At 36.5% G+C, this 11469-nt stretch overlaps 1 protein-coding gene across 2 annotated transcripts in view; it reads left to right on the forward strand.

The window, feature by feature from the left end:
* The window catches only part of znrf2b (zinc and ring finger 2b), a 56982-nt gene that overhangs the window by 25300 nt on the left and 20213 nt on the right, over positions 1-11469 (forward strand). Inside the window, exons 2-3 of one of the 2 annotated variants that reach the window (XM_048154224.1) lie at positions 8786-8881; positions 10432-11469. The exon at positions 10432-11469 is cut by the window's right edge and continues 1377 nt beyond it. In XM_048154224.1, coding sequence (XP_048010181.1) covers positions 8786-8881; positions 10432-10532 — 197 coding nt within the window. In that variant the 3' untranslated portion in view covers positions 10533-11469. The remainder of the gene's footprint in view (positions 1-8785; positions 8882-10431) is intronic. The other variant, XM_048154223.1, reaches the window with a different exon arrangement.

Genomic DNA, 11469 nt, shown 5'->3' on the forward strand with positions numbered 1-11469 from the left:
AAATGTGTATATATGTTTTTTTGTCAATATGAAATATTATTACAATTAAAAAAAGTTTTGATTTGATTTCTGTAGGATCATGTGACACTGAAGACTGGAGTAATAATGCTGAAAATTCAGCTTTGCATCAGGAATAAATTATATTTTAAAATATATTTACATAGAAAACAGTTTTTTTTAAATAGTACAAATATTTCACAATATTACTGTTTTTACTGTATTTTTGATCAAATATATGCAGCATTAATGTTTAATGTAAATAACTCTTTATTCCAAGCTTTTGACCGATACAGTGTACATACATTTCTGCATATATTAAACAGATATTCAGTGTTATTTCAACTTCTATCTTAACACATCTTATTTAGCAGACTTTTTCTTATATATGGGTCAATGACATGATGGGTCATTTTTTTGTCCAAAGGCCTTAATAATAATAATAATAATAAAAAACAAGGATATGACATCCAAAGTATGTAAGGTAGTACAATTAGATCTTTTATTGAATCCAAAAGGTTTTAACTATATTTTGCTACATATAATGGTATCTTAAAGATTTTGAATTGTCAAAAGGTCATTTGGTTTAACCGTCCAAAAGCCATGGTCGTGAAGCAAAGTAATTAAATCTCTTTTAACTATTTGAAAAATTAATTTAAAAAAACATCAGGTCATTCAGTACAACAGCTATAAAACATGGAAAATGTTGTAATAATTTAAAAACTTGTACTAAATATAAAATGTTTGATTGTCCTTTTGCTAGCTAGCTAGATATCAGCCTGTTGGCATTGTTTGAAAATATCGTCATTCGGTATAACCAAGTGTCATTCGGTAAAACTCATTCAGTTTGACCAAAATTTCAGGTTTTTTTGGTGACAAATTTTGTCCATCTTGTTAAAAAATGAAAAAAAAAAGCAGTGTTGATTTATTATAAAAACCACACAATCTCATTAACGCTTAATAAAACTTCAAAATTAATTATATCTCCACTGGGGTTTTTTTACGCTTTTAAAAACCTTATTTGTCAATGACCCATATATGACTTTTTTGCAGATGAAAATATAAGAAGCAGAAGATTGAAAGCATTACAGATATTGCTACCATTCACAAATGCAAGTGAAAACTTTATCATGACAGCAAAGCATGTCCGTAAAGAGAGCATATAGTATGTGTTGTAGGCCACTTGTCTGACTGCATGATCACCACAGAATAATGTTTAATAATAATACAGAGTCGGTATTTCCATGGTAGTTTCCTGCAAAAATCAACAGCTTCCGTCTTTTCCCAGGAGAGAGACTGTAAGTGAGAATGCAGTCTTTACATAATTCACGACTCGCGTGCGCTTCTCCCCGAGGAGCTCTACCTCTTTGCTTTACTCTACTTCCTCCACAGACACACTCGTTAATTCCCAGTGAGAGCGTTCACTGAGCTGCTTGTGTGAATAGCATTAATCTCTCTGGGAGAGATGCCGTCTGTATTGCTCAGGTGCTCTGAAATATACTGAATTCATGATTACTGAAATGGATTTGTCCAGCTGGGAGAGCCAGGTGCCGATCAATAAAACTGAGATGAGAAGTGTAGATGGACTAGTAGTGCCAACTACCAACCCGGACTGCACTTTTAAAGTTAAACGTTCTTGCTGACTGGACTTTTATAAGCGACATCATAGTTTTTACGACAGTGTTGAAGGTTTTTATTGTCTTATATTTCTAGGCAAAAGAAAAATGACAAATGCAACTCACTGCGATGTAAATGTACTGAGGCTTGTCATAAGAGATTCATTATGGGTTAACTGTTGATGGGTTAAACTAGAATAATGAATTGTACAATATTTTAGCTGCTTCTTTTTTGTCTTTATATGGTTTAATATAGAGAGAGACAACTTCCACTGTTGTGCATTTGTATGAACACCTATAAAGATCAGCACTCAAACACAGATTTATTCTGCTTTCTGGAAGAAAACAGAATTATATAATTATGGTTTTATTGTTAATGGATTAATGAATTCTTCAAAGTTTATCAGCTTTTTTTTCTGGTTATCTCATGATTTAATATAGACCACTTCCACTGTTGTGCGTTGTTTTGTTTTATAAGATCAGCACTCAAACACTTCTGCTTTCAGGAAGAAAGCATCAACATCAGGAGTGACCCTTTTTTCTTTATTAATTCATGTTCCTTATTACAAATTGTTTACTGCACATTCTAAAGATGAAAATGTTTGTCTCCATAAGCTTCCATCAAAATACAATAACTTTCTCAGCCTCTGAAACAATCCTTCTGTCCTGCTGATGTCATCAATACCTTGTTTTTTTACGTTGACTTCAAAAGTCCTTTAGCAACACAGCCCGTGTGTGTTTCACTGATGTAAACCTCGCTGAAGTTCCTGTGTCAGCCGCATGACTTGTGTGTTTATTTATTACTGCAGCTATGAGATGTCTGAGGCAGATGATGGTGATGCACAGACCAACCAGATAGTTGTTTTTAGTGTCTAGTGAAAAACAAATGATGGTGATGAGGTGTATATAGACATCAGTTGCAGACTGTATCATTGTGTAATTTGCAGTCTGACAGTAATTTTCTTATTGTTGAAGTCAACTCACTTGTCAACATTACGAATGGATTATTTGCTCTTTAGCAGGTTAACAGAAGACTTTATCAGTCTATTTTAAGCACTTTTTCTTTATTTAACACATTTAAAATGAATGCCTGTTTTCCACCCATCTGTTCGACAGATTGCATTGGAGCAATTTACTATAACAGATCTCTACTTCTCTTCATTTCTTACTTTAATGAACGTATCCAAGTTTTGTCTATATTTGTGTTCCAGGCCCAGTCAATATAGTAGTCCGTAGTATTCCTAGCCAATATATCAATCTACCACAATATTTGGCCATTCTCTTCCTTCACTTTTGGATTTAGCCTTCTGAATGCATGGTGACGGGTAGCTGATCTGGTAAACGGGCCGTTGACTGCGGGATTGTCCAGCTGCCTAACGCTCCAGCGGGACATACGGCCAGCAGGTCTCTGTTAAGCCTCTTATGTTACGCTTTTACACCGATAGATGGCCTTCAGTCTGATATGGCCTACATATGTCTGGGGATCTGAGCTGAAGAGATGATTGTTTTAAGACGAGCAGTTCAGCATACACACACAAATACATGCATGCATTCAAAATTATTGAAAAGTTGAAACTTTGTTTCATATTAAAAGTAACAAAGTGCAAAGCTTAAAGTGCTGGTTTGTTGTTGTTTTTACAGTACTAAAGCACAAAAATACCACAATGTGTTTAGGAAACATGTTAAGTTCACATACTTGTTTCTCCAAAAACCAATGCCACAGCCAGTTATTCTACGTTGAAATGTGCTTTCCATGTCAGAATGTCTGTTTTTGTTTTGGTCTGTGTGATCCCGCCCCCTGCCAATTTACCCAAAAGTATTTCGACACCCCAGGTTGTGGAAAACACAGCGTATAGTAACCTCGGAAGCCAGCAAACAAACTAGGTCAGAGATTGCAGATTCTACCCGACCTAAAAAGCCTCGGCATCCATCTAAAAAGCTCTGTCTAGAGGCGTATTAAAACGTGGATAAATCAACTCATTAACTTACAGTTTAAGGCTTGTTGCCTTCCAATGTCCGTTGCGCTCGTTCCTGTTGCATGTCCTCAATCTGGCAACCAGCACAAGCGTCGAGTCTGAGGAGGCGGCGGCAGCGGCTATAGTTCAAATCAGGAAATCGATATTGTCAGCGTAGCCCTAGAGTCCACGCAGCTGATGCATTTAACTGTTGCAGTTTATCAACGTTATGTGCACGAAATAGATGCTGAAAGTTCAAAATGCACCATTGGAGAAGCATTAATTAAATGTCACTGTTTCAGTCAATGGTTTCGGCCCTTCAACCGAAAATTGCTGTTTTGGCCAAAAAATTTGAGTAGCCAAAATTTTGGTGCATCTCTAATATAGATTAATTAATTTATAAAATTAACTTCTGTTAAATTCTAATTTGAATCACTTAAAATTCTGCATATCATGATGATGAGCGTGTTGAGATAAACGTTGATCTGTGCCATTTTTTTCTAAGGTCTGTCCTAATTTATTTGCCCTATAATTCAGTCTGCAAAAGAGATGCACTGTAGCTTGCCCAAACGTATTATGCAATATGGCACAGAAGAGTGTGAAATTGTTGCATGCAAGTTTTTCTTGCATGAAAACAGATGTTCAAACAAGATAAACATGAGAAGTTTGATTGTGACAGCTTTGAATGTTTACATCCTCTGTTGGGTCCTTTCAGGGGGGTTTCTTTATGGTTATTGTTCTCTCAGCCATGGGATGAAGCCAATAGATTTGATAGCCGATTTACCAGCAGGGGTAACTGCTACTATTACTCGGCCATGTTTTGTGGCAGGATGGCTGTCTCTCAGGAGTCCTCCAGCAATAATAGTTTACAGTAAATAATGCTCAGCACTTAGTGACCGTTGTACAACGCGCCACAGTTGTTGAAGTCATTACACACTGGTACAGCTGTAATGAGAGCAGACAGCCAGGAGTCGGGTTTCAACTTTGCTTTTGTCTGCTGTTTAAAGCAGGTTTTGTGTTCCTGGCGCAGGTAAACATTGTTGACTCATTCTACTCTAGCCTGGTATTGTTCTGAGAAATCAGATAGCCTGAAGTGCGCTTATGATCTCCGTTTAGCCAATTCAGTCCAGTCCTCAACTAGTGTTCGTTTCAGGCCTTGATAATGTTCTTCAGGGACAGAAGTTTAGTGTAAGGCGTGTATATATGATTCTGGTTGAGAATTAAAGATTCTCTTAACAAGCTATTATTATTTTAAAGGAGCACCAACGCCTTAAATAACTTAATGATATGCTGAACAAAAATAGTGACATACCTGCTCATACTTAAAGAGCATCAGCGACTACAACGAGCACCGATTTGTTCGTGATCCGGGGGCAAAATCCAGCTAAAGGTTATGTAGAGTGAGCTTGCCATAACTGGTCTCAGATGTCATCTTTAATAGTTATATGGATGAGTTCAGTCAAATGCACATTTGTTTGAGTGGTTGATATCTTGATCTCACTCTTGCATGTTAACCTATAATGATTAAATGGCTTGTTGCATTGTATTATTTGCATTTAGCATTGTGTATATATATGCCGTCCATGACCCATTTTAGGACTGTGACCTGCTAATGCAGGGTTTTCTAAATGGGGGTTTGTAAGTTGATAAAAAAAAAAAACAATTTAAATTTAATGTAAAATAAAAAATGGGGCTGCACAATTAATCAAAATAAAATGGTAATCGTAATAATAATAATTATTATTTTTCTAATTATAAAAAGATTTCAGTTTTATTGCAGTAAAAATGTCTTAAATTCTGTAAGGTCCTCATTTAGCAGTTAAGTAAAAAGAAAATGATGCCTTGGTATATTTGTCTCCACACAGCCATTTTCTTGACTGTGAAAGATGTTAAGCTGTCATTCACGTCTCCTCTTCCTCAATAGCACGTTTATGCAGAACACCCGCAATGCATGTCGCATTCAAGCGACTGTAAAATTTTGTCACAAGGTCATCATGGGTCAGTGGTGTCACAAGACACCATCAGACCTCTTCTCGGTGCAGCTGCCAGTGAATCATATCATTGAGTGTGTTCATCCAGACTCAGAGAATGTCTCATATTGTCAGAGTTCAGCTGTATTTAGCCTGTGTGTTTCAGCTGCCCACACTGTGACGACCCAACTCACTCCACGCAAGACAAACCCTCTTTATTGTGTCTGTCTGGCTTTCTGTCTCGTGCTTGACCTTGTCTTTTAGAGCCCTTTGAACCTTTTCTGGTTAGTCAGCTGATCATCTTTTTCCTGCACACAGGCTCTATGATTCTGCTAGAAATGCAGACAGAATTGCAGAATCCAGTCATAAAAATAGAATTTACAGTAGAATGCGGAATCTCACGGAACTTTGGGTGAATAAATGAAAAGTAGGGCTGTACACTAAAAGGGGTACAAAAATCACTTTTAAAAGGTGTTTGAACACAGATGTGGGTCCACAGTGTGTGTAAATTTACAACATGGTATAATAAATGATCTGTGAGGTATTTACATTCTGGGGACACCAGAGACTTATATTACAAAATGGGCATAATGGGTCCAAATTGCCATATGAACTAGTGTCTGTGGATATTAAAGCACACAAAAAACTGCTGTTGAAATATGAAATCTGCTTGTTCTGCATGTCTCAGTTTGGTCTACTACTCAAGCATGCATGATGCTCATGGTGTTTTCAGCAACTGCTGTCTTACACAATTTAATTTGAGAAAACTATTGTCAGATAGACACTGAAACTCAAAAGTCTTTGGCACTACAACCCATCTCAAAATTAAGGTTTTTAGGGGATGTTCACATAGCAGTGTTTCCCATACATTGACTAGACTGTGGCGGCCCGCGAAGTGCACGAAAACTTAAACAATTACGTTTTCGTGCACTATATTCAAACTCATCTGAAGCCATTTCATAGCTTCGTGTGAGGAACAGAAGAATATGTGCATCGTTAAATTTAAGTTCACGGAAACTCGTCTTCCCTCCGCTGCAGCTGTCAATCATTCGCAACTGCGCACTGCGATTCCATATTGCTTCAAGCACATCATTCTGCACCCGGGATGCGCATAAGCGGTTTGTGCTGCTGTTTTGAAGCGTTTCATATTGGTTTTGCACACTGAAAGATTATTAATAGCCTATTTTGTTCTGTCTTATCTATAGCTTGTTGCCCCATTAAAAATCTGCACAATACATTTAAAATAAATGTCTTTTAATCTTACATTAATATAAATACATAAACTTTTTACATATAAATATAAATCTAATATAAATATATATATTTTTCCTTTCGTAATACAAATAGTAATTTTAAACTTTTTATTAACATTTGGATTTTATAAAATTACTGTGCAAAGTTTTTTTCAAGAATTAGGCCAGCATAATTTTTGCTGCTGAATTATATAGTCACCTAGTTTTTATTTTATTTATTTATTGATCAGCTTATGATTATATATTTTTAATCATTTGTTGTTTTTCTCTATAATGAAGTAGTGTGTTTAGTGCATTCTAGATTGTCAAAGAGTGACCATTAGTTGCACAAATACAGATGTATAGATACAGGCCCCCACTAATAAATTAATTCAACAAAGGTAACCTCTTTTGCTACATATTTTTAATGGTTTAAATGTATACTCTACATGTTTGACCACTTATGAACTATCATTTAGCCTACTATATGTTGTGTACATGACTAATGTGCCCTACCATCACCAATAAATAAATTACTTTTAAAGCACAAAATTGTTTACAAGAGAACAAGTTTCTTCATTGATCCAATCACTTAAATTTTGGTCTCAGAATGCACCAGATTTATGCATTTAAAGGTGCCCTAGAATTAAAAATTGAATTTACCTTGGCATAGTTGAATAACAAGAGTTCAGTACATGGAAAATACATATAGTGAGTCTCAAACTCCATTGTTTCCTCCTTCTTATATAAATCTCATTTGTTTAAAAGACCTCAGAAGAACAGGCGAATCTCAACATAACACCGACTGTTACGTAACAGTCGGGGTCATTAATATGTACGCCCCCAATATTTGCATATGCCAGCCCATGTTCCCAACATTATGAAAGGCATTAGACAAGGGCAGGCAGTAACGTGTGGATGTGGATGTGCACAGCTGAATCAACAGACTAGGTAAGCAAGCAATAACAACAGTGGAAAATGGCAGATGGAGCAATAATAACTGACATGATCCATGATTACATGATATTTTTAGTGATATTTGTAAATTGTCTTTCTAAATGTTTCGTTAGCATGTTGCTAATGTATTGTTAAATGTGGTTAAAGTTACCATCGTTTCTTACTGTATACACGGAGACAAGAGCCGTCGCTATTTTCATTTTTAAACACTTGCAGTCTGTATAATTCATAAACACAACTTCATTCTTTATAAATCTCTCCAACAGTGTGTAATGTTAGCTTTAGAAACGGAGCACAGCATCAAACTCATTCAGAATCAAATGTAAACATCCAAATAAATATTATACTCACATGATCTGATCCATGCATGCAGCATGCATGACGAACATCTTGTAAAGATCCATTTGAGGGTTATATTAGCTGTGTGAAGTTTGTAAATGCACTGTATTATAGAGTTGCGAGCTCGATGGGCAGGGAGCATGAGATTTAAAGGGCCAGCAGCCCCTGAATTGGTGCATAGTTAATGATGCCCCAAAATAGGCAGTTTAAAATTATTTAAAAAAAATCTATGGGGTATTTTGAGCTGAAACTTCACAGACACATTCAGGAGACACCTTAGACTTATATTTCATCTTGTAAAAAAACGTTCAATGACACCTTTAAATTTAAAACGTACAAAAATTTTCCCCCCTAGAGGGACCGATGTCCACCCACCACAGTCTCATAAAATCCTGTGGGAAACACTGCATAGAATGTTTTTGAATCCACTGTGCTGTTTTTCCATTGTTTTTCTGTGTAAACATGCACTACATGGATGTCTCTGTCTGTTGCACTTAAATCTTTTACAGCATCTCGCACACAAGTGCCTTGTGTTTAGAAGGCTGTGTCAAGTTGAACTTTTATAAACTCGCCTTGCATTTATTTTCTGTTTCTCTGCCCTGCCTCTCAGTTTTAAATGTAAAAACGCATTTTGTGTGTGAACAGCCCATTATTGATTTTTCGTTGCACTCCTAAACGCATTGTGAGCTTACATTATTTTGCTTTATTTTTCTCCACAGGTTTCAAGTGCCCCGTCTGCTCCAAGTTTATTTCTTCAGATGAAATGGACCTTCATCTGGTCATGTGCTTGACAAAACCTAGAGTGACATACAACGGTGAGAATTTTTGTTGTTGCCTGCTTCAAGTGAAATGCTTATTCAGTGGAAAATATGTTTTGAGTCCCTCCTGTAAAGAAAGAAAGAAAGGCATTGTGTTTGGATGTAATTCAGGTTCCAGAGGAGAGCGTAATGCTGTAATTATCTCTGCCTGTTGCTTCTCATGTTAAGACCTGGCAGCCACGTCTCACTGTTTTATAGTCCACAATCTACCAGGCATAAACCGAACGATTTGGCTGCTCAGAAAAAGGTTTGGTGATTTGTTGCAGTGTTATGCATTCATGTTCAAACATCTAATTTTCCAGCGGTTGCAGTTGGTTTCTTGCACAGAAACATGCAGTGACATGCTGTGATGAGGAGGTTTATTTATGCTTAGTTTGTATTTTATGGTGAGTCTAGCAGCTTTAATATGTTTAATGTGTTTAATGTGTTTGTTTATTAAGGTAATGTATCTCATCACACTAACACACAGACATTAGGCAACTCCTGTCTGGACGTCCCTGTCTATCTGACTGTTTACACCTGGTACTAGGTGATGTAGGTCTGGGAAATTTAGCTGAAATGATACCGAATTATTCCACAGCTTTTTGATAATATTCATAATTTGTTTGTGCATTTTCTCTAAAAGGGACTTAAAGGATTAGCTCACTTCAGAATTAAAATTTCCTGATAATTTACTCACTCCCATGTCATCCAAGATGTTTCTTTCTTTCTTCAGTCGAAAAGAAATTAAGGTTTTTGAGAAAAAAATTCCAGGATTTTTCTCCATTATAGTGGACTTCAACAGTTACCAACGGGTTGAAGGTCCAAATGTCAGTTTCAGTTCAGTTTCAAAGGGCTCTACATGATCCCAGATGAGGAATAAGGGAGAGCGAAACCATCTGTAATTTTCTAAAAAAAAATGTAAAATTATATACTCTTTAACCACAAATGCTTATCTTGCACTGCTCTGCGATGTGCGACGTGTTACGTAATCATGTTGGAAAGGTCACGTGTTACGTAGGTGGAAGTACCGATCCAGCGTCTATAAAACGAATGTGCAAAGATTAAGTCAAACGACCTTTACAAAAAAAGGTAAAACAACGATGTCGGATGAGGGGAAAATGAGATGAAATTAGTTTTTTGCCCTACCGCGGTACAGAGCAGTGCAAGAAGAGCATTTGTTGGTTAAAAAGTATGTTTTTTTTTTTTTTGTTTTTTTTTTGGGTTTTTTTTTTAGAAAATGACAGATCGTTTCGCTAGATAAGTCTCTTCCTCATCTGGGATCATGTAGAGCTCTTTGAAGTTGCACTGAAACTGCAATTTGGACCTTCAACCCATTGGTAACTGTTGAAGTCCACTATATGGAGAAAAATCCTGGAATTTTTTTCCTCAAAAACCATAATTAATCTTGGATGACATGGGGGTGAATAAATTACCAGGAAATATATAGTTAGTGTCGTATAGAATCTGTTCAGCCATAATACTCGAACTTAGGCGTGAATTTGTCCCGTCTTTCTGTCTGAATCTTTTAGTCGTCTTGTTTTTATAGCCCTTTATCATGTTTTTAGGCATCGTCAGTTTCCATAAACTCAACGGGACAGATAGTCCTCTGTGCAGCTGGGGAATGTGCCAAACTGAGAGATATTATAGTGGAAAAAATCTGATCTAAAACAACATGAGATTCCCAGCGGTTAGTGCTGTTGCTGCCAGGTTTGTGTGACAGAGAACATCCATTGGGGGAAAAGTCAAGCGTAATAAAGTCACCGCCATCATTGAGAGTTGTTTTATTTACTAAGTGACAAAATTATTAAAAATATACATTAACTAAGTAAACATGGTTTATAAAACTCCTTTTTTTGACACCACTTTTTGCTTTATTCCATTACTCACCCTTATTTCATCTTTTGAGGCCCGCTGCTTTACAAGGTCCACAGAGTTTTTGGATGAGGATGAAAAATGCTCCCTGCCTCATTCTTCCGCCCATTTTGACGACAGCAGCTAATTTTAGTACATTAACACAACAGCATTTAAGGCAGCAAATAAAGCAGCACTGAATGAAAATCAGTGGGTCTGGGTGAATGAGGATGTCTGTCTCTAAAAATCTCTGTGGATAATGACTATACATGCTGTTTTTGTTCACATTTATTCTTCCGTAATATATCCTTATTCTCAGTTTTTTGTTTGTGTTAGTATGCTGGTAATAGGGAGTGTGCTGAATATTATGCAGTATAAGCTAATATTCCAATCCATTATGTCTGTAATGTGACATATTTATGAGTATGAGTATTCAGCAATTAATAAAAAAATTGGGTTATGAATCTTAGGGTAATAAGCTGTGGTTGGTGTTCACGCTGAAAGCCACCTCTCTGAGACTGCATGCGAACATGCAAATTTAGTTCTCTTTCGCATCTTATTGCGCTTGAATGGTCAGATAGACAGACAATAATTTCCGTTGTGAGGAGTATTCACGTAAACATAGTCGGTTATGTCTTAAATTAACTTAAACAGTTGGGTGAAAACCGGATGTGTGTCAGTATATTGGATTAGTGCATTCGGTCTTAAAGTGACAGCAGCATAATAAACTGCTAGCTGTCTCATTAATGTTA

The sequence above is a fragment of the Megalobrama amblycephala genome, linkage group LG13, assembly GCF_018812025.1.
Source record: "Megalobrama amblycephala isolate DHTTF-2021 linkage group LG13, ASM1881202v1, whole genome shotgun sequence".
NCBI classification, from domain to species: Eukaryota; Metazoa; Chordata; class Actinopteri; order Cypriniformes; family Xenocyprididae; genus Megalobrama; species Megalobrama amblycephala.